The sequence below is a fragment of the Gadus macrocephalus genome, chromosome 20 (assembly GCF_031168955.1).
Source record: "Gadus macrocephalus chromosome 20, ASM3116895v1".
Lineage (NCBI taxonomy): Eukaryota > Metazoa > Chordata > Actinopteri > Gadiformes > Gadidae > Gadus > Gadus macrocephalus.
In genome coordinates, this window is record NC_082401.1 from 1,969,336 (window position 1) to 1,993,881 (window position 24,546).

The window sequence follows — 24,546 nt, forward strand, 5'->3', positions numbered from 1 at the left end:
AGGCTACGTCTGCATTCAGCCCTGACACATGATATTTTGATAAGGTCTTTGTTAGAGACAACCAAGTTTATTTTCACAACACGGAGCAAAGCCACCCTCTGAGAGTTTGGCAACAGTCTGGTTTGATTAAAACCTGTACTCGGTCCTCCTGTAGTCTAGGCCTATCCGTTGATGAAGCAAACAATGCCAGAACCCCTGGTCTGTCGGCAGAAGATCCACCTTTTTAAAATCCTGTTTTTGGTGAGCGACTGCATTTATGTCTCATGACCACAGAGTGGCAGCAGACCACCAGGTTCGTGTTCATGTTGATTTTATCACAACAACGCATCCGTCCATCTGTCTATTCACATGGTTCCAGTCTGTCTGTCTATTCTGAGTGTCTGGAAAGGGTCCTGATAGTGATGGTATTCAGGGTTGAGTGGTTCTGATAGTGATGGTGTTCAGGGTTGAGAGGTTCTGAGATGGTGTTCAGGGTTGAGTGGTTCTGATAGTGAGGGTATTCAGGGTTGGTTCTGATAGTGGTTCCGGTAATGGTTCTGATAGTGATGGTGTTCAGCGTTGGTTCTGATAGTGGTTCCGATAATGGTTCTAATAGTGATGCGGTTCATGGTTCAGTGGTTCTGATAGTGCATCCTCCTCCTCTCTGTGTCAGTGGAGGACTCCGTCACCCCATGACCCCTGCTGTGGTCATCCTCCTCCTCCTCTCTGTGTCAGTGAAGGCTCCTTCACCCCATGACCCCTGCTGTGGTCGTCGTCCTCCTCTCTGTGCCAGTGAAAGACTCCTCCAGCTCCTTGCTGTGTCAGAGTGCTCTGAGACTCTAACCTCTGTTACCTGGTACAACCCATCATTATCAAAAAGATATAACAAATACATCATTTATATCTTCAACGTTGCATACTTTACTAGCAATCTTTCTTCGAAATAATAATTTGAACTAACTTACATTCTTACTCATACTATTGTTGCATCATAAAACATATCCATTTTCTCAATATAAATTTCAATTTTTTTGTTTATTTTAGTATTGTGACATCATTAGTTTATGTATTGAAGTGTAAAGCACTTCATTTTTACATACTTTACGTTTTCTATGCATATATATATATATATATATATTCTATGCATATATATATATATATATATATATATATATATATAATTCTAGAATGGGAGCAGCTGTACTGGACTCAGTTCCCCGATACCATCTATAAAGTTTTTCTGATCCTGACTTTTTTAATAAAAAACAATGACAAGTTTTTTTCCTTTCCACATTTGAATAACTCTCCCTTGCTCACACAGCTGAAATAACACCATTCCTACTGTGCACACACACGCACGCACACACACACACAGGCTGAGGTCAGTGGCGTGGACTCACAGAGAGCTTTATTTAACCCTAATGAGCTCTCTCACTTGCTCTCTGTCTCTATATCCTTTCTGTTTTTCTCTCTCTCTCTGTCTTTGCATATTATCTGTTTCTCTCTGTCGGTCTCGGTCTGTCTCTCCCTCTTTTCTCTCTCTCTGTCTGTCTCTATCTTTCCTGTTTCTCTGTCTGTCTGTCGCTCTCTTCGGTTCCTCAATATTTTCTGTCTCTTCTGATTCTCTCTCTCTCTGTCTTTCTCTCTCTCTCTTTTATATTTCTCTCCCTGTCTGTCTCCCTGTCTCTCATCTTAATCGGTTGACAGCAGGTTCATAAACTGGTTTTATTTCCATTTAGGGATTCAGCTAACTAACCATAACTTAGTTATCAACATACTAACCAGAATCTACCATTACCTAGTTTACGAATAAAAGTCAAACCTAGTTGTCGACTAACTAACTCTAACCAAGTGGTCAACTACTTACCCTAACACTAACTAACCCTGACCCAGTTAACGACTACTTAACCCTAGCTCTAGTTCTTTCCATAGCCCAACCCATTATGTAAGTAAAGTCACTTCAGTGCAAGCAGTGCCGGAAGTTGGACCTACACACGCCGGTCGATTGGTCGAAAGAATCATCACTTCCGTGCCGATTCTAGACAACTGGGAAAGCTTTGTTTATTGAAGAAAATGTTGCGCAAAAGCTTGCCGTCCTACTTGGACGTCCTCCATTGTTGCTCTTTGTTTAATCTGTTGCGTTTTTTCTTTTTCATTGAATTTATTAGCAGGCTACACTGTGTCAGGCTATGATGTCACGATGCTTACGTAGCTGCCTGCCGTACCATGAGGGTACTGTCGGCGGTAGAAACCCGAGCCGTAACTGAGCCGCACCTAACCGCACCTAACTGTACTACACCTACCGCACCTAATCGTACCAGACCTGAGACTTGTACAGAACCGTTTTACTTAGTGCTTGACATTCAGAAGCGCTAAGTGACACCCTAAGATGGTGACACTCTAAGTGACACTCTGATATCGTGACACTTACGGTGCGTTCACACCAAAAGCGACGGGACGACATGGCTACATACAAAGTTAACGTGTTAGCGACACGACGTGACACGCCGCTCGAGTTGAAATATTTGAACTTTTGCCGTGACAGTCGCGTGATGACAGCCAATCAGCGTTCACTCCCTGAGTGACGTAACGTGACAGTCAATCAGCGATCAACCGGCCAACCGTTCCCTGCAGTACAGTCCGGAGTGAACCGCAGCATGGAGGAGAAAGTGATTGTTGCTGTTTGTGACTCCCGGAGCTCTATATATAAAAGTATATAATATTAGATAATCTAATATATAAATATCTCTATATATATATTCTATATAATATCACGGCCAAAAGCTGTGTGCCCCCGGATGATATTTTGAATAGCCTGCATAGCGTGATAAAACTTGCACAAATCCCTACCGCGACGGATTATGACTTGTCTTGCAACCAAACACCGCAACACCGCGACCAGGCGACAAATGTGGCGTTTGGTGTGAACGCACAGTAAGGGCCCTCAACAAGGACAAGACCAAAGAGATGATAGTCGACTTGAGGAAGAAAAGGAGTCCTCATCGGCCACTGTTCATCGGGGAGCTTGAAGTAGAGAGGGTGAGCAGCTTCAAGTACCTCGGCGTCCACATCAGCGACGACCTCACTTGGACACTCAACACCACACAGCTGGTTAAGAAATCCCAACAGCGGCTGTACTTCCTGAGGAGGCTGAGGAAGTTTGGCATGTCGCCTGAGATCCTCAGAAACTTCTACAGCTGCATTGTTGAGAGCATCTTGACCGGCTGTATCACCGTCTGGTACGGCAGCACTTCCGCTTTGGACCGCAGACGACTGCAGAGAGTGGTAAAGACTGCAGAGAGGATCATCAGAACCCCACTGCCCTCTCTGCAGAGCATCTACCACTGCAGAGTCCACAGGAGAGCTGCCACCATATACTCAAGGACCCCACCCACCCCCAGCATGGACTGTTTACCCTTCTACCCTCAGGACGGTATTAAGTATGAAGTCCAAAACTTCAAGACTAAAGAACTCTTTCTTCCCCACTGCCCTCAGACTCCTTAACAACAGATAGGAGTCTGTTGTTAAGGAGTATTTTACCTCAGGACTGCCGCAGCTGTTTACATTTTGCCCACGCACTTTGGCTTTCTTGGATTTGCACCATTCCGTTTTATTTATTTATTTATTTATTTATTTTAACTTAAATGTATTATTTGTTCTATCTATCTTGTAAAAAAAAATCTTGGCATTCAGTCTGTTGAAACAAAGGAAGAATTTCATTGCACAACTGAGAACGTCTCATTTATGCATATGACAATAAACACTTGAATTTTAACGGTCTGAAACGCAAGTGAGAAGCGCGAAACGCACGTAGCTTTGTGGCTGCTGTTGCTATTATACCGGCGGATAAGTGACTCTTGCGCCCGACGCAAATCTAAAAAGGGTTGGTCTAAAACCCATAGGTGTGTTTTGGGTGTATCGTGCAACAAACCAATGAGAGTTCCATCTCCCATCCCCTTTAAGAGCCAGCTCATTTTAGCTTGACGAATTGATATTTTAACAGCGCGTTTGCGATCTCCGCTGAGACAGATGCATGACCACATGAATTTCAAACTTCAAATGGCTCAGTTTATGGCCAAATAATAGGCCTAATTTACACATGGAATATACTTTTCTTCTACAACTTCAGAAACACTGAGTCGTCATGTCAATTTCGGCAAAGAGAACTTAACACATATATGATATGCGGTCCTGTGGCCGCAACTGTGTGTGAGACCTTTAGTGACACTCATAGGTGACACTCTAAATGACACTCTAAGATTGTGACACTCTTAGTGACACTCTAAGATGGTGAAGCAGGCCGCAGCTGCAGAAGAGGCTCTGCTGTCTGCTAGTGCTAAGGCCCTCAGGTTTGTGGTGCAGGTTGACGGCTCAGAGCTGGGTCTAGGAGTCCTCTCGACAACAGTGGGTAATACTCTGTGATATACATAGGCAGGAAGTTGGCACCCTGTGAAAAGTGATATGCTGCAACGGAAAAGGAATGCCAGGACTCTCCGCTCTGACCTCCTGGGACAGACATTCAGCCGAGTCACAGACCAGACCCCCTACAATGGATTTCAAAGTATCATGAAAGCAGCAGCAGAGTAGCACATCAGTTTTCTCAATCTGCAAATCTTCAAAATTTTGTAGGATTTAAGAAGATCATGGAAATGCTTCCCTGCCACTGGCGCCTAGACGTCCTGAGGCAGAGGGATGGGGTGACGTGATGAGGGACAGGGTATCGCTGGGATCCCTCCTGCTGGCTGAAGGACTACCATTCAACATGGTTCCCCTGATGACCTGCAATCCAAGGAGCAGCCAAACTCTCACCCTCCTGTCCACTCATAACTATCGACATAAATCCCTATTAGTATGGTTGCATGAAAATAGTTGTCATGTTGATGGTCGTATTATCTCCTGTCCTTCCTAAAGGAAGCTCCAGTGTACGCTATGCTAAAGGGAGACAAGAAAGGAAGCCTCGAAGCACCTTTCCTTATCATTTAAAGAATTCAAACAGCTATCATGGCCACTACTTCGACCGCAGCTCTGGTGTGAGGGACAGCGTCAGACATTTGATCAGTTAACCTTCGTGTCATTAAATAAGATGACTATTCTTACCTTCCTTTCAACCTGTATAGTTTCTAATTAAACAGGCTTTTCCTTAATACCATTGGTTTTGGCAATTTTCTGGTCACCCACATTATAGGACACTAAGAGAAGCAACCAGCCAACCAAATATATATGTATACATTATTATATGTATGCCTTTAGATATATTACGTATATGTTTATAATAATTCTCCAGAAATTCTCTATTATAGTTAGTATACTCCATGAGTGGTATGGTTGTTGGGAGAATTCAGACAAACCACTGAAGTTACCTTTGAGCTAAAGCTGAAACATTTGCACATTATTTTTCTGCCTCACCGTTCTCACTGCGTTTCCACTCATTGTATTCGGTTATCGGAAAGTTTTCACACCGAGCTAAACCTTTCACAAGCAAAGCTAAGTAACACATTCTTTTGAATGATAGGTTAAATATTTATTCACTTTATAAATGTAGCCCATTTAGTGAATATAACCTCTTTATACCTAAAATAGACGGAATAAATAGTTGTAATAGTCATTGTATCGTATTGATTGTTGGGGCAAATCTGATTCATTTGTGAGGCAGTATTGTACGGCCATGTTGCTATGATAACATGTAGTATAGTAGTGCAGTATTGTACGGTCATGTTACTATGGTAACATATAGTAGTGCACTATTTTACGGTCATGTTGCTATGGTAACATGTAGTATAGTAGTGCAGTATTGTACGTTCATGTTGCTATGGTAACATGTAGTATAGTAGTGCAGTATTGTACGGTCATGTTGCTATGGTATCATGAAATATAGTAGTGCAGTATTGCAGGGTCATGTTGCTATGGTAACATGAAATATAGTAGTGCAGTATTGCAGGGTCATGTTGCTATGGTAACCTGTAGTATAGTAGTGCAGTATTGCAGGGTCATGTTGCTATGACAACATGTAGTATAGAAGTACAGTATTGTACAGTACAATGTTATGGTAACATGTAGTATAGTAGTGCAGCATTGTACTGTCATGTTGCTATGGTAACATGTAGTATAGAAGTACAGTATTGTAGGGTCATGCTTTATTATTAATAATAATACTTATAATATATATATATAATAAAAGTGTTATTCAAGTTTATTAAAGTAAATAGTCTGTGGACCTCATAGTGTAGTATTGTAATGTTGGTATCATATAGTGTAGTATTGTAATGTTGTTGCAGTATAGTGTAGTATTGTAATGTTGGTGCAGTATAGTGTAGTATTATCATGTTGGTGCAGTATGGTGTAGTATTGTCATGTTGGTGCAGTATTGTGAAGTACTGTCATGTTGGTGCAGTATGGTGTAGTATTTTCATGTTGGTGCAGTATGGTGTAGTATTGTCATGTAGGTGTAGTATTTTATTGTTGGTGCAGTAGTGTAGTATTGTCATGTTAGTGCAGTATAGTGTAGTATTGTCATGTGGGTCTACTGTGGTATATGAGTAGTACTTTGGTTGTGGTTATATTTGTATTGTATTGTGTATGTTACGTTGTGTGAGCGCACACACAAGGTCTCAGTGGTGGACGCCACGCTGAGCTGCTCTCCCTGAGGTCCTCTCCTGGAGCACCTGGTCCCAGCGCTGCAGAGAGACGGACAGGGAGGATGATAGACAGGTAGAGGGACAGACAGGTAGAGGGATAAGAGAGGTAAAAAGAGGGGAAGGGAAGCAGGTTAAAGAGACAAATGGCCCGAGAGACAAGTTAGAGAAAGAAAGACAGGTAAGAGAGACAGATAGGTGGAGAGACAGGTAGAGACAGAGTTACAAACAGATTAGAGAGGCAGATAGTTTGACAGATAGGTGGAGGGACAGGTACAGTGACAACACTGGAGCACAAGGGTTGTGTTCTGTTGATGCGTGTTTCCTGTCTGCTCTGAGAGGGTTTATAGTCGGGTGAGTCTCCGCTCCTGAGGTGTGGACAGTCCATGCGCGGCCATGGCATTTAAAGTTGTCGTTTGCGTTAACATTGCTGTGGACTTTAAAGATTAGTGTGCAACACATTTCGGATAACACGTGTGAGGGCCAGGGTTACGTCATGTTACGTTCTACTAGCCAGCAGGAGGGGACTAGTAAGGTCAGATTTCAGAGTCCTAATCTAAAGTCTGATGAGACCAGCTCAAAGTCATGGGGAGGTTCAATTTCTTCCACTTCGTATCTCGACCAGTCATGTGCTGAAGGCGGGATGTGCTCATCTGAACCCTAAAGGTAAGGTTCCCCAGTGAGAGACAAGCCACATCCCAGCAGAACATGGTGTTCGGACACCAGCACTGATCAGGGAGTTCTGGTGGAACACTGTAGGACTGCTTGATCGGGGATAGAATAAATCAGCACCGTAGATTCACAACAGTCCGTCACAAGACATTCCCTCCATACCGATCATTCTGAGGTTGGTTTTGTATGAATGAAAAGATCCAGCTGATTAGACCTACTGCAATGTCTCTGTTACCCTGAAGTCCATCATTTATTCATTACGTTATCTACCTCCAATGCAGTCTGATTTTAGAAATTGATACTAATACTTATAGTGGTACGTAGCTCAGTATATAGTAAAGAGTGTATCTCAGTATATTTAGAGCGTATTTCTTCTTACCTTCACCTTTCTTCCTATCCTGTCTTTCCACTTCTGGGCAACAGAACCTTCAATAAGGAGCAGTCTGACACACACACACACACACACACACACACACACACACACACACACACACACACACACACACACACACACGTAGTTCAGTTGATGGATAGGGATAATAATTTCTTACTACTACTACTGCTATCAATGCTAGTACTAGGATATGTATTAATGTACTACAAATCCTAGGATATGAAGCGATTCGGCTGCATTAGGGGAGGAAAGGACCTACCATATTTTAATTACTGTAGCATAAAAGTGTTTTTGTTACCTTAAAATCAGGCCATTAAACGTATACATATATCTACAAAGGGGTCCTCTTCCAGGGAGCCCTGTTTCTCCTGCATGTTAAGGGAGTAAAATGATGTCGATACGTGGAGTATTCTTACCTGGACGTCTCCTTGTTCTCGTAGCCCAGGATGATGTAATCCACCCCTGGGGAGAGCGGGGGGCAGGGGCAGGACGAGATGTAGAACAGGGTGTTGGTTTCTCTGGGGATGTTCACCAGCGAGGACTTAAACACCTCCTTCACCTCCACGGTGGCCGTGAGCTCCTGACCCCGAGTCCTCACCTCCTTCACCCTGGCCCTGATCACTGAGGGAGAGGATTCACTGATCACAACCAGACCCCCTCACCTCCTTCACCCTGGCCCTGATCACTGAGGGAGAGGATTCACTGATCACAACCAGACCCCCTCACCTCCTTCACCCTGGCCCTGATCACTGAGGGAGAGGATTCACTGATCACAACCAGACCCCCTCACCTCCATCAACCTGGCCCTGATCACTGAGGGAGAGGATTCACTGATCACAACCAGACCCCCTCACCTCTTTCACCCTGGCCCTGATCACTCTAAGGAGCTCAGAGTCACCACAGGGCCACCAGGAAGTTGCATTCTACATTTAATCATTTGAAACCTTTGACAGACTTATTACGTGAATTATTCAACATTGAAATCTACATTTTGAAAGTAGAAGTAGATTGTTCTGCACAATGAACAATGAATTCAGGAATAAACTTGTTTTTGTATGTATTAATTAAATACTTGAATTAAAAACTCACATTCAAGGTGCACATTCAAAATTCTATTGGGAAAAATGTTCTAAAACCTAATTTCGAACATTGTTCATTCCTTATAAACTAATAAATTATCATATTTATATTCACTGTGGATTGAGATCCACTCACCATGGTTAAGCACCATACTTGGATTAAGAAGATATGGTATTGTATTGCGCCTTTATCTTGTCCTTCCAGTACATAAATTCCTGTGCCAGGTGTATTTTGAATGTAGGTTTTGAATTTGTTCAAAGAAACTGAAGGTGAAATATTAGTTTTGAATTTAAATGTTGAAAGTTTCAAATTGTTACAATTAAAATGTAACCTTCTGGTGGCCCTGTTCGACCCCATATTACTGATTTGATACATTGAGCTTAATGTTGGGGGAGTGGGAAAGAGATTTAAATATGGTTGGTAAACTCTCTGGGTTTACATGCTACAGCTACAGCTCTACAATCTTCAAAAAGTATATCTCCTGGCCGCTTAACTTATAGTCATGAAACTTGCACACATGTCTAAATCAGGATTTACAAATTTGCCTCTTGCCGCTTCAAAACTTTGTATTTGTATTAGCGGTGGGCCGTTATCGGCGTTAACGGCTGCGTTAACGCAAAACTTTTATCGCACGATAAAAAAAATATCGCCGTTAATCTATTTTCAAACACTTCCTTGTTCGGACCCATCACGTGACTGAACTAACCAATCAGAAGCTAGAATTTAGGGTGCACTCACACTAAGCCATCTGGCCGTGGCCGTGGCCGTCTTCACACCTAACCGTGCTCAAATCTGCCAGTGTGAGTGTGGCCAGTCTGGCCAGGCCAGGCCAATTTGGCCACTTGGGAGAGGTGTGCTGCTACGGTCCGCGCCGCTACGGTACAGATACTAATGAGCCGACACGCGCACACGCACGGCTACGCAACCTGAGCTGGATGACGTATAGTCCATGCGACGACCACGGACATAATAACGGCGACGAGCCTTCTTTCCCATTAAACGGTAAACATATATCCCAATAAGCAACAGACTCAGCAAAGTGCGAACTGTGTTCTCTGTGTTGTTGTCCATTGTTGTTAAAACTCTGACTGGCGGCAGACTTTATTATGGTCCATGCAGCGGACGCTTGGTGATGACGTGTTACTTACGACGTGATGACATATGTACAAGAGCCTACCGTGGCCAGGCCACAGTTGCGACGGCCAACGGCCACGGCCAGATGGCCCAGTGTGAGTGCAGGCCAGAGAACAATGGGGCCATTTGAGCACGGTTAGGTGTGAAAACGGCCAACGGCCACGGCCAGATGGCCTAGTGTGAGTGCACCCTTAGACTGAGGTAAACGTGAGGGAATCAGAGAGGCAGATTCAACAGAATATCCTGACTGTGTTAAATATGTAAACATGTAAATATGTAATAATTGTGTAACATAAATATGTAAATGATTAACTGACTAAAAATTTTAAGTACATTTCTAGCAAATTAACTCCAATATAAATTGTATTAATTTATTCTACAACTTTCAAATATTTAACTTCTAAACCTTACATTATTATGGATTATAACACGGCTCTTCTCAATGCTGTAGACTGCTCCATTCACTTGCATGGGCCTTCCCAACGTTCAGCTGTAAATTATTTTTGTTTATGCTCCGTTCACTTGCATGGGCACTTCACAACTTCCGGTGGTGAATTATATTTGATAAATCACCATTGCCCAGTATAATTGACCGCTGTCAAGGTAAACGAACAGATTTTTTGCCGTTTGCCATTTTAATCTAGATTAATCTAGATTAATTTTGGAATTAATCTAGATTAATCTAGATTAAAAAAAAATATCTATGCCCACCACTAATTTGTATATAGACCTCTGAAGAATAAGTCGTAGAATACGTTTGAACACTTCTAGATTTCTCTTGGGTTTTGGATTGTCGGTGCTGTTAAAGTTTCATTTATAATCGTTTACTTCTTTAACGGCAACGACAATCCAAAACCCAAGTGAAATCTAGATGGAAAAAGTGTGTAGTTCAAAACGTGAGCAGCTTTTACTTCTTCGCAACCTACAGAGATGCTTATGTACGGTCATTCAAAAACCCCATGTTATTTCCCATAGACATTTGACCGATGGAATCAGTAGCCTTGGAGGCGGGACTTATTCTTCAGAGGTCTATTGCAACTTGTAACTATTCTGTTTTTGTTACCTGGCTAGTGTCTGTGGAGGTATATGAGCATTTAGTTCAACATCGGCCAGTCTAAGGCCCAATCCCATTTCTACCCCTTACCCCTCCCCCTTGTTTTGAAGGGGGAAGGGGAAGGGGTAAGGGGTAGAAATGGGATTGGGCCTAAATCTCGTATTTGATCTGATGTTCATTGATGTACTCCGTCCATATCAAATAATCTAATGAAATGCAGTCATTCAGAGTAAGATTCAATGTTTTTGTCAATCGAAGCATGGCATCACAGTTTCCCTGGCTGGTGACATAAAATACCACCAAATTGCCCAAATGTTGGATTTGAGTGGAAGCATTTTTGGGATGGTTGCATGAGGGCTTTAACTGCTCAGAAAGGACGATAGAAGTCGATTGACTAAACAACATGGCCCTAAGGAGAAAAGGAGGGGTTTATTTGAACAAATCATCTTGAAATGTAGTGTACTTAAAGAAACATGGGTGAAGTTGAATTAGTTATGAATGAATAACTGAATTAATTAATCAGTCAATTGACTGGAAATGCTGAGTTTGGGTGAGCATATCTCCTGAGCCTTGGATCTACGGCAATTAGGTACAGGGAGCCTACGTCTTCAGTAGCACCACCCAGCCTACGTCCAGTAGCACCACCCAGCCTATGTCCTGTAGCACCAACCAGCCTATATCCTGTAGCAGTACCCAGCCTACGTCCCTGGAGTACAGTTTAGATTCTCTGCCCGAACCCGACCCTGACCCGACCCGCTGGCCAGGACGATATCCCTATCCTCGGGCCGGGCCGGGCCAACTTTTGTGTACAAAGTTGCACAAGTTGGCCACAGTTAAAAAAAACGCATGTCGCACTCGCAATGCATGATCACACCGGGCCTGCATGCTGTGCTGTATTGTGTGTAGTAGAGATGTGCGGATGAGCTGTAATGTCATCCGCATTCCGCACCCGCTGCTTAATATCAATAATCCACCCGCAATCCAGCCAAAGCAATGTTTTTTTCAACAATGGACACCCGCCCGATCATCATTCATTATAGTATAGGGTGACAAGACATCCCGGTTTTGCAGGAACGTGGTCTTATTATAGCCCGATCATTAACTAAAAAACACATAGAAAGAATAAAGCATCCAGCATATGATTTCAACAATGTTTCAGGGCATACGCAACAGGGATGGTCGCACAGTGGAATGCTGATATAAACCAGTGGACGAGCACTGGGCGGAGATGTTCTCGCATTTCACAAATTTCGCAAATCGTACTCCTCTTCTGGAACTCAAACACAGTCCGGCAGTTGTACCATCGGGGGAACTACTTAACGAACTACAGGCTCTTGGCTTGCTATGTAAACCCCCCAGCCCTGGCAAGGGCTGGCTGAGGAGGCGCCGAAAGCGATGTGAGAGACGCTGTAAGAGGGGCAAGAGAGCCGGCGTCCGTGCTAGGCTAAGAGCTAACGCTAGCCGGCCGGCTCTCCCGTCTATCCTGCTCTCCAACGTCCGCTCCCTGAAAAATAAACTGGACTACATCCGACTACATCTGACTACAGTGGACTACTCAACAGGAGACTAGGGACTGCTGTGTCTGGGTTTTTACAGAGACATGGCTCAACGATCGAGTCCCGGACATGGCCATTCAGCTAGACGGACTAGCCTCGCATCAAGCCGACAGAGACTCATCACTGTGCGGCAAGGCCCGAGGTGGCGGACTGTGTGTTTACATCAACACTGACTGGTGCAACAACTCTGCCCTAGTCTCAAAGTCCTGTTCATCGCTGGTGGAATACGTGGTTGTGGGATGTAGACCCTTTTATTTGCCACGAGAGTTCTCCTCCCTGCATGTGGTAGCTGTTTACATTCCCCCCAGTGCTAATGCTAAGGAAGTGCTAGCCGCACTGTACGGAGCTATTAGCAATCTCCAAAACACACAACCAGAAGGACTGCTTATTGTCGCTGGAGATTTCAACCATGCAAATCTCAAAACTGTGCTTCCTAAATTTCATCAACATGTGGATTTTGCAACGAGAGGGGCGAGCATGCTGGACCTTGTTTACACCAACTACCCCACCTCGGATACTCAGATCACATCTCCGTCAAGCTGATCCCAGCATACAGACAGGAAACAGGTGCAAACCAGGCCAGCAGGAGCCATCTCTGCCCTCCAGGACTGTTTTGAGTGCACCGACTGGCATATGTTTAGGGAAGCAGCAACCACCGACGGCTCCATTGACCTGGAGGAGTACACAGCATCAGTGACTGGTTACATCAGTAAGTGCACTGATGACGTCACTGTCACCAAGTTCATCGCCACACACTCCAACCAGAAGCCATGGATGACTGCAGAGGTACGTGCACTGCTGAGAGCCCGAGACATAGCCTTCAGAGCAGGAGATAAGAGCTCTGAGCATAGCGAGGGCAATACTGGCCCGGGCTATCAGGGACGCTAAGCGTGCACATGCCCAGAAAATCCACGGCCACTTCAGAGACAGTGGAGACACGCGGCAGCTATGGCAGGGCATCCAAGCCATCACCAACTACAGGACATCTACACCAGCCTGTGACAGTGATGCCTCTCTGCCTGATGCGCTGAACGTGTTCTACGCCCGGTTTGAAGCACAAAATTATGTGGTGGCGGAGAAGAACACCCCCTCTCCCGACGAACAAGTGCTACGTCTGACCACGGCTGAGGTGAAAAAGTCACTGCACAGAGTGAATCCGCGTAAGGCTGCTGGCCCAGACAACATTCCCGGGAGTGTGCTCAAAGGATGTGCAGACCAGCTGGCAGATGTTCTCACGGACATCTTCAACATCTCCCTGCGCAGTGCCACCGTCCCATCGTGCTTCAAAACAACCACCATTGTCCCTGTGCCGAAAAAGTCTTTGAGAGGCTGATCCTGAGGCACATAAAGAGCCTCCTGCCTCCCACTCTAGACCCCCTGCAGTTTGCGTATCGAGCAAACCGCTCCACCGACGATGCCATCTCAACCACCCTCCACCTAGCACTCACCCACCTGGACAAAAAGGACACATATGTTAGAATACTGTTCATATACTTCAGTTCAACACAATCGTCCCCCAGCACCTGATCACGAAGCTGGGCCTGCTGGGCCTGAACATCTCCCTCTGCAACTGGATCTTGGACTTTCTGACGGGGAGACCCCAGACAGTCCGGATCGGGAAAAACACCTCCAAAACCACCACTCTGAGCACAGGGGCCCCTCAAGGCTGTGTGCTCAGTCCACTGCTGTTCACACTACTGACGCACGACTGCACAGCGCTACACGGCTCGAATCACATCATCAAGTTCGCCGACGATACAACCATGGTGGGTCTGATAGAAAAGAACGACGAGTCAGCTTACAGAGAGGAGGTGAAACAACTGCTAACCTGGTGCAAAGTCAACAACCTGTCCCTGAACGTAGACAAAACCAAAGAGATGGTTGTTGACTTCAAGAGAGCACAGAGGGACCACGAGCCGCTCCCTGGTGGAGATTGTGAAGAACACCAAATTCCTTGGTGTCCACCTGGTCGAGAGCTTAACCTGGTCCCTCAACACCGGCTCCACTGTTAAGAAAGCCCAGCAGCGCCTCCACTTCCTGAGAAGGCTGAAGAGAGCCCACCTCCCACCCCCCATTCTCACCACTTTTTAGAGAGGGACCATAGAGTGCATCCTGGGTAGCTGCATCACTGCCTGGTTCGGAAACTGCACCAAACTGGACCGCAAGAACCTGCAGCGAGTATTGAGGACAGCCGAGAAGATCATCGGCGTCTCTCTCCACTCCATCTCAGCATTTACACCACTCGCTGCATCCGCAAGGCAACCAGCATTGTGGATGACCCCTCCCATCCCTCACGCAAATTTTTCTCCCCCCTTCCGTCTGGTAGAAGGTACCGGAGCATCCGGTCCGCCACAACCAGACTACAGTACAGCTTCTTCCCCCAGGCCATCCGACTCCTCAACTCTAAGGGACTGGGCCCCGTTTCCCGATAATGATGGATCTTCTCTCGTACGATCATTCTCCCGATGGATCTTTCGAACCATCGTTAATTTCTTTGGAGCGTTTCCCGAAACTCCTCTTAACGTGAACGCGCATTCGCTGCACTCACGACGATCGTAGGATTGTACCTGTCCACTGACATGGTGCTGAAACGGGCTATGACACAGGGGGAGACGCAGGAATGTCACAGGAAAATGGGGTTAAAAAGGGTCAAAATATCTCCCCATCAAGGCCAACCGCAGAGTAGCCTACGAAAAGAATAGATTGCAATAATATGAATGCTAAAGATATTAAAACACAATTGATTAAGCCTAGGCCGACATATATATCAGTCCTAATCCTGAACGCACTGTGCATACATTTATTCACGGCATTTCCCCCCCTGAAATAATTCCATATTACAAAAATCCAAAATAGCTTGTGTGACAACTACATTTATCTTAATGTGCAGATTTTTTTAACATATATTTTGCGCAGCAAGAGAGCCGACTTTATCTGATTCCGCATAAGGTTGCATTGATTGGCTCTCTGGTATAGAATATTTGTAGACATAAAAAATGCAACGTTCCATTCATACGTTATCATTCAAACGTGGCTATTGCTGACCCGATTAGGAGAGCTTGGATCCTGCCCATATTGTTGGGCAGGATGAAGTTGGCTATAGGCAGGGTTCGAGTTATGATTCCATCTCTGTGGGGGTCTCTTAAAGTTGTTGACGGTGGGGGGAGACTGTACCGGCCTTGCGCTGAATTTTGAATTTTTTATAAATTGTAAAAAAAAAACACCTTGTGAAGTTATTTTTTCGTTTGGCAAGTAGCCGCTCATTATCGAAAATAAATAATAAATGATCGAAGCACCTCCGTTTAGAGTCGGTGTCCGGTTCACCCTGTCTGGGCTTATTTTCCCGATACCGGCGTTCTATTATCCCACTTAACGTCAATATAACTCTGCATGTGGAAGGGAAAATAGCTTTATTGGTAATTACAATAATATGCTGCTGTATTTTCCGAGACCCCCACAGATATTTGAGATTACTGCTTTCATGGGAGCCAGACCTCTCTCTATGGGAGCTCAGCTCCCACTGGCTCCCACCTAACTTGAACCCTGGCTATAGGTCTTTCTACACTGCCGAGCCGGTTCGGTCGCAGCTTGGCACCCACGGCGATTTCACCTTCTTATCTCAAGTTTCCTGTGTTAAACCGAGGGGGTTAAATCCCCCGTTCGTCACGGCGCGGGGTTCTCTTTCAAGCAATCGTGAGGTATCTCACATATGGGTACGCTTCCCCGCGTATCCCTCAGAAGCACTTTATCACTACGCCAGCCATGAATAAGTAAGTATAAGTATCTGACCGTGCGTACAGCGTCATTCAATTACCTCTTCTCTCTCAGAAGTAAATGTTGACGATACAGCTAAGTGCCGAGGTTCTATGCTACTGTCCACAGAGTGAGCTTACCACTTGCTCGCCGGGCACTAGTGCCTACTAAGCGGTTGTCGACAGATAGGCTTGTCACCAAACATCTATCTTTAACCAGCCTTTTTCCAAACAGTGGTTACTCGCTTCTACAGTGACTAGCTTGTATCCAAACATTAGTCACCGGGAACGTCTAGCTGCAAAGCTAACTCCGTCTAGCTGGAAAGCTGACACTTTTAGCTGGGAAGCTAAACCGAATCAGCTGCAAAGCTGCAATAAATAAAAATACAACTGGCCAGTCTCCAAACTGCAGTTAAGCCATGGCTTCTCCCCCTCCTGACACGGTGGATGGGAAGCCTGGACGGGTGTGCATTTGCGGGAACCATATCTCGGAGAGAGATACCCACCTCACCTGCAATGAGTGCCTCGGGCTGAGACATGCCCGAGAAGCACTAGCTCCTATGGGTACCTGCGACCACTGCGCACGGCTCCCTATGAAAAGTCTCTGACGTTGGCTAGCTCGCCATGTTAGCCTGACAGACGATGACACGTTGCTGTCGGGGGCCCCCCTTCATAGCGACCATATCCAAGTAGCCACAGCGGGCGCAAGCACCGACTGGGGTGAAAGGATGGAGCAAGAGGACCTAAGGGCGATGACCGAGTCCGAATGCCTGGGGGGCTGCGAGGCCCACGATGAACTGGACTCGGTCGATGGCTCGGACGACGCAGTCCTATTTGAAGAGGACGGCGCCGACCCGTTCCAGCCGGTCGAAGAGGCTGGATTGCGGGGAACCCTGCTTGACCTGCACACAGAGGGTGCGAGAGGCAATGACGGCGGTACCCCGACTATCGGCACGAGCCTACATGATGTGTGCAGGCGCGCTGCCGCCAAGCTGGAAATCCCATGGCCAAATGCTCCGCCCGAAAGGACCGGTTCCCGGTACGAAGGCAAGCGTTTACCCCGGGTGAAAAGCGCGGAGAGGCAACTTCTCCCCTTGTTCCCCGAGTGTGTGGAAGAGGCTACCCGCACCTGGTCGCAGCCGTTCTCATCGAAGGGCCCGATCCAGGGGGGAGCTGCGCTGGAATGCGTGGACATGGAGGAAAAAGGTCTGTTCAAGCTACCACTTGTGGAACCGCTGGTCGCTCAACATCTCCACCCGGGTCAGAAGGCCCTGTCCACATCGTCCGCACCGAGCTTCACGTCGAAGACGGACGGTTTCCAGTCTTCTATGACCGACAAGGCATACAAGTCTGTTTCTCTTGGTGTGCGGGCCCTCAATGCGTCGTCCATGCTGATGGCGTATCAGGCGGAGCTACAGGACGAGATGTCAGGATCGGGTGACATGGACCGCAAACTCTGGGAAGAGATGTGTGTCGTGACCGACCTATGCCTCCGTCTTCACCGGTGCGCCGTGCAGGCTTCTGGAAGGGCTATGGGCACCATGGTGGCGCAGGAGAGAGCACGTTGGCTCAATTTATCCAGCCTCTCTCACCGCGAGAAAGTCCAGCTCCTCGACGTCGCGGTGGATCCAAAGGGCTTGTTCGGCCCCGCTATGACTACCATGCAACGCCGCTTTGAGGAAAAGAAACGGGAGGGGGAGGCTCTGCAGACCTGCATGCCCAGGAAGACGCAGCCTCCTCCCGTTCCGACTTCCCGGCCATCCTTTGCACAGGCGGGGGCGAGGCTTCCGCCGAACTACAGGATTCCGAGACGCCCCGGTTCGCACACCAGACCTCCACTGAGGCTGGGGCTACGTGGGCCAACAAACCAGCTGCACCAGTGGATCAGCGTGGAGGCAAGCCAGCGCCACTTCGCCCACGCCCGGGCAAGAGGCCTAAGCAGTCCGCCTAGCTCGCTGCCGGGAGAGGGAAAACGTTTCTGCCAGACGCACGCTCCTCTCCCACAGCAAAGGGGTATGTCCGAAGGGTCTGCCGTTGCGACTCAGGACGGTTTACAGTTCCAGAACCCCTCCACTGTCGAAAGCACAAACATGTTTTCACCAATAAAATTGTAACCCCTAGTGCGGGGTTTTTCAACCTTGGGGTCCCGACCCCATGTGGGGTCACCTGGAATTTAAATAGGGTCGCCTGAAATGTCTAGTAATTGCTAAAAATAAATAAAAAAATAGTTTTTTAAATAAAACACTACAAATAATCGTACATAACTGTCTCCTATACATTCATTTTCTCGTATATAAATCTAGTTCAAATAAAATGCAGCAAATATCTGAGCTGGTGCATCTTTGAGTGCCGCGATCACGTGACTGCACAGTTACATTACTTGAGTTCAAGCTCAAACCTATAAAATGTAAACACAAACTTGCAATCAGAGTGTATAAAACAAAATGGAAAGATTTATTCGCCCGCCTGGCCCTGTCCCTCCAAAGACAGTTCGAAGAGGCACTGTGGCAGAGACGCAAAAGACACAGCGAACATACGACCAAAGTTTCATTCAGTATGGATTGACAATTGTGATGGAATGCTACGAGGAGAAGCCGAAATGTCTGCTATGTAGTAAGGTCCTGTCTGCCGAGAGTATGAAGCCAAACAAACTCAAAAGACACTTTAAGACACCACACAAAGAGCACGTCGGCAAACCAAGAGCTTTTTTCGAAAATAAATTTGCCAACCGAACTAACAGCAAGTGTAGGCCTATTTCAAAAAGGCTGTGACTGCTAGTGAACGGGCCCTGAAAGCTTCTCTTGAGGTGAGCTATCTCATTGTTAGGAATATGAAGCCACATAGCATTGCTGAGACTTTAATATTGCCAGCTGCCATCGAAATGGTGAAAACGATGTGCGGGGAGGAAGAAGCTAAAAAAATAACTAAATTGCGCCCATCGCAGACATACTGCACCAGGTCGTAACCATAGTGAATTACATCAAGCCACATCCTCTGCGCGCAGGTCTGTTTGCAACACTGTGCGCCGACAGGGGCTCTGAATATGAAAACGTACTATTTCACACAGAGGCACGGTGGTTGTCGAGAGGTTACCAGCAGAAAATGTGCCTCCTTGCATATATACTGGACATCTTTGGAAAATTGTCAATTTGTGCACTTATCCTGGCTACTCTGTATTTGTTCACAGTATAACAAACATGTTAAAAAAATAATTCTAGAAAAAAAAAATCTCGGGTCGCCAGAAATGTTTGATGTCAAAATGGGGTCACAGCCCAAAAAAGGTTGGGAACCACTGCCCTAGTGCATCCAGGCCGAGGGCCGAGGGCACTGCTTTTGAAAAAAAGACAAAAAATAAGCCATATGAGCACTTTCTCGGAGCAGGCTATAAACAGGGGGACGCAACGCTCCCTGCCGCAAGCGGGCGGCGTTGCTCCACCTGTGGCACTGGCGCCGGCAGTGGGCTCACTCGCACAGCGAATGCAGCACTGGCGGCCAATTGTGAAATCAGAATGGACTCTGAAAACCATAGAAAAAGGGTACAGAATCCAGTTTATGCATTCCCCTCCGAGTTTCTCGAGAATAATACACTCGCAGGCAGTGGGGGAAGCGGCTCACTTTCTTGCAGCAGAGAAAAAGTCTCTACTGGAGAAACGCGCGATTCAAGTGATCCACCAGCTCAAGCAATGAGCGGGTTCTACTCAAGATATTTAATAATAAAGACAAAGGGAGGGGGCATGAGACCTATATTGGATCTGAGGGCGTTGAATACGCATCTCAGACGATACAGATTTCGGATGTTGACACATTCAGCACTGCTGAGGTTCGTACGTCCAGGCGATTGGTTCACCACCCTGGACCTGGCCGACGCATATTACCATATCCGAATCTACCCCCCACACAGAAAGTATCTCACATTTGCCTTTCAAGGGGTAATTTACGAGTTTTCGGTTCTTCCTTTCGGCCTGTCACTAAGCCTGCGAGTCTTTGTGAGGTCCACTCAGTACGAAAGGGATTCGTCTGGCAACCTTTATAGACGACTACCTCCTGGCTGCAAGTTCAGCACAGGAGGCAGTTGCTCATACGGAACACACGATGGCACACTTGTCATCGCTGGGTTTTAGGTTCAACTTGAAGAAAAGTGTACTGACCCCTTCCCAGTCAATAACTTTCATCGGGCTGTCTCTGGACTCACAATGAGTCACAATGAGTGCTCAACTAACTCCGGACAGAGTGAAGGCGATGCATGCATGTCTCGCTTTGTTTTGCAGGGGAAATTATGTCACACTGAGGGATTGCCACAGATTATTGGGTCTGATGGCGTCAGCTCTGATGGCGGTTCCCCTTGGCAGGCTGTATATGAGGGGTTTTCAACGCTGGGTGTCGAGTCTCGGTCTGGACCCACGAGTTCATGCACACCGCCGCATATGTGTTCCAGTAGACTGCACGCTGGCGCTTCGTCAGTGGAAACATCCGTATTTCCTTACACAAGGCGTGCAACTTGGCACGATATGTGCGAGGAAGGTGGTTACCACCGACGCGTCTCTATGGGGGTGGGGTGCCACCCACGAAGGGCGATCGGTGAACGGCCGATGGAGATCGGAACTGTGCTCTGTTCACATCAATGTTCTCGAACTCATGGCAGTGTTCCTGGCGCTGAGACATTTTCTGCCGTATGTAACAGGCGCTCATGTTCTGGTAAGGACATACAATACGACGGTAGTAGCCTACATCAACAAGCAGGGAGGTTTGCGCTCCCCTCAACTACACAGACTGGCACACAAACTGATCCTCTGGAGCAGCGCCAATCTACTCTCACTCAGGGCAACGCATGTGCCTGGAGTGATGAACCACGGCGCGGATTTACTCTCACGAGGGCCACCCTCGTTATTGAGAGTGGAGACTTCACCGGGAGGTGATGGAACTGATTCGGAACCACTACGGGTGCCCGTCAGTAGACCTGTTTGCCTCCAGGGAGAACACACAATGTCCCCTGTTCTTCTCTCTGAACGATCCAGAGGCTCCGCTCGGGTTGGACGCATTGGCGCACACGTGGCCGCGCACACTCCTTTACGCATTTCCCCCGTTGGCTCTAATAACCCCCACATTAGACAGAGTAAGGACCGAGGTTCTAATTGCTATTCTGGTAGCGCCGAATTGGCCTCAGTGGTTGGCGGAGATAACGCAAATGTTTTATTCACAACCGCTGCGACTCCCGCTGCGCAGGGATCTGTGGCTCGGGGGGAAATTTTTCATCCCCACCCAGAACGTCTGGCTCTCTGGGCTTGGCCCGTGAAAGGATGAATCTTACGTCATGTGGCCTGCCACAGAATGTTATAATGACCATCCAAAGCACGAGGGCGCCTTCGACGCGTACTGTGTATGAGGCTAAGTGGCGTGTCTTTGAGGATTGGTGTACTTCTACTGATGAAGTCCCCTTCCAGTGTTCTGTTGATACTGTGTTGATATTTCTACAGTCTCTCTTTGACAAGGGGAGGGTGTTTTCTACGCTGAAGGTGTATCTCGCTGCCATATCAGCATGTCACGTGGGTATTAACGGTAAGACGGTGGGACAGCATCCCTTGGTCTGTCGTTTCCTACGAGGAGCACGTCGTTTGCGCCCTGTGTCAAAGCCTATATCACCTGAGTGGGATTTGCCACAGGTGTTAGGGGCTTTATCGGGGCCTCCTTTTGAACCATTGTCGGAATTGGAAGCAAAAACGCTTTCCCTTAAGACGGCGTTGCTCATGGCGTTAGTTTCAGCAAAACGAGTTGGTGATCTACACGCTTTATCGGTGCATTCGTCGTGTATGCAGTTTGGCTCTGGGGACTCTAAGGTGTCGCTGCGGCCGAATCCGGCGTATGTTCCTAAAGTCATGGACACGTCTTACTCGTGCCTTTCCATGGAGTTTAGTGCTTTCTACCCTCCACCGTTCACCTCTGAGGAGCAACGGCGGCTGCATACGTTGTGTCCTGTGCGCGCTCAGACCTTATGTGTCAAGGACTCTATCGTTTAGGAAGGCGGATCAATTGTTCGTTTCATGGTCTGGCCCTCACAAGGGTAAGCCTATCACAAAGCAGCGTTTATCACGCTGGGTTGTTGAGGCTATAGCTTTGGCTTATTCAGCAAAAGGGCTGGAGGCGCCTGTTGGTTTGCATGCGCATTCAACAAGGGGCGTTGCCACGTCGTGGGCCTTGTTTAAAGGGGTTTCGTTGCAGGAGGTGTGCGAATCCGCTTCTTGGGCTTCACCCACTACGTTCATGAGGTTTTACCGACATGACGTTACTGCGCCTCGCTTGGCTCACGCTGTTTTGAGTGTGACCTCAGGGGGAGCGCAGGACGCTCTGTCATGATTGGAATGGTCACGTATCGTTGAGGTTGGCCTGTCCGGCAATACGGGAGTAAACATATCCCATATGTGAGATACCTCACGATTGCTTGAAAGAGAACTTAAGGTTACGACCGTAACCCCGGTTCTCTGATAGCATGAGTGAGGTATCTCACCGGATTGCCCTTCTTGCGGTGAGCGAGAAGAGGTTGCTGCCTTGAATGACGCTGTACGCACGGTCAGATACTTATATAGGGGGCTGACCAGGGGTGCGTCAGACGTAGCCAGCCAATCATGGCTGGCGTAGTGATAAAGTGCTTCTGAGGGATACGCGGGGAGGCGCACCCATATGTGAGATACCTCACTCATGCTATCAGAGAACCGGGGTTACGTCGTAACCTTAAGTTTCTTGGTTCACTGGGGAAGGCGGGGCTGTGCACGGAGTCTCTGACCTCTGTAGAATAATTTGTATTATTGCATACTCCCGAATGTTTTCATTTTTTATGAATGAAGACTCCCTCATGCAATAATGAGTTCAGTCTATAGTAGGCTAATGATGCTCTTAGCGTCCTACGAGTACCCTGGAGCACTCGTTAGCTACGAGCGTTTTCACAACGTTCGTTACCAACGATGCTTTCGGGAAACGGTCTGAAAACTGTACGATGATCGTACGACGCACTTCAAGATCCACTTAGGCTAACGATGCTTTCGGGAAACGGGGCCCTGGGCCCCGTTTCCCGATAACGATGGATCCACGCTCGTACGATCATTCTCACGATGGATCTTGCGATCCATCGTCAATTTCTTTGGAGCGTTTCCCGAAACTCCTCTTAACGTGAACGCGCATTCGCTGCACTCACGACGTCGTAGGATTGTAACTGTCTACTGACACGGTGCTGAAATGGGCTCCGTAGGAGGGGGAGACGCAGGAATGTCGCAGGAAAATTGTGTTAAAAAGGGTTAAAATATATACCCATCAAGGACAACAGCAGAGTAGCCTACGAAAAAAATAGACTGCAATTATATGAATGCTAAAGACATTAAAACACAATTGATTAGGCTTAAACCGACATATATCAGTCCTAATCCTGAATGCACTGTGCGTTTCACAGCATTTTCCCCCCTTAAATAATTCCTCTTCACACCTGTGAATAACCCGGGAGACGTCCATGATGAGGAATACAACGAAGCCCACCGTCTGGCCCGGTGCATCGTTGAGCGCACGATCGGGAGGTGGAAGTTGCGCTTTAGATGCCTTCACAAGTCAGGCGGAGGGCTCCAGTTTTCTCCGGCCAAGTCATGCGCCGTGATATGTGTGACGGCTATGTTGCACAACATTGCAGCTAAGGCTGGGGTGGCATTGCTTGAACCGGAGGACGTTGAGGACGATGACGATGAGGAAGATCGGTGTGAGGACGGCCTCCCTCATAACTACGCGGCTGGTTTTCATGCGCGTCGAATAGTGATTGAGACTTTTTTTTAACCCCCTCCACCCTCCCTCATGTCACTAAACATTCCCGTCAACGTGACCAATCCCCACCACATCCCTTTATTTTATTTTTTTTTTCATTTATTTTATTTCGTTATTTTTATTTTTATTTTCATTTATTTTATTTCGTTATTTTTTTTCATTTATTTTGTTTCGTTATTTGTAATTTTTTTTAATTTCTTTAATTTAATTTATTTTTTACATTATTTTATGCTACGTTTTATGAGTAGCCTATGTCAGTCTGCACAAATTCCCCCACTTTCTCTCACACATTTTGAGTGCCCTGCCTGCGCAAACATTTTCTGGACTGTCCCGTTTTATTTTGGCCATTTTAACATCTTTATTAATAAATAAATTAATAATCTTTATTAATTACCAAACTAAGAACATAAAGGCGCAATGCGTTTTAATAAAACGCATCCAACATACGGAATGTCCGATGGTGACGCCACTGAGGCTATAGCTGACGATGCTCTTA

General features: G+C 46.7%; 1 protein-coding gene and 1 long non-coding RNA gene across 2 annotated transcripts in view; both read right to left on the bottom strand.

Annotated features, from left to right (window-relative positions):
• LOC132448969 (uncharacterized) overlaps nucleotides 1-24,546 on the bottom strand; it is a 126,748-nt gene that overhangs the window by 63,319 nt on the left and 38,883 nt on the right. The gene's annotated exons all lie outside the window — the stretch shown is intronic.
• frzb (frizzled related protein) overlaps nucleotides 5,476-24,546 on the bottom strand; it is a 34,389-nt gene continuing 15,318 nt past the window's right edge. Inside the window, exons 6-8 of the mRNA XM_060040527.1 lie at nucleotides 8,094-8,298; nucleotides 7,663-7,726; nucleotides 5,476-6,653 (exon numbers count right to left, since the gene is read on the bottom strand). Coding sequence (XP_059896510.1) covers nucleotides 6,588-6,653; nucleotides 7,663-7,726; nucleotides 8,094-8,298 — 335 coding nt within the window. The 3' untranslated portion in view covers nucleotides 5,476-6,587. The remainder of the gene's footprint in view (nucleotides 6,654-7,662; nucleotides 7,727-8,093; nucleotides 8,299-24,546) is intronic.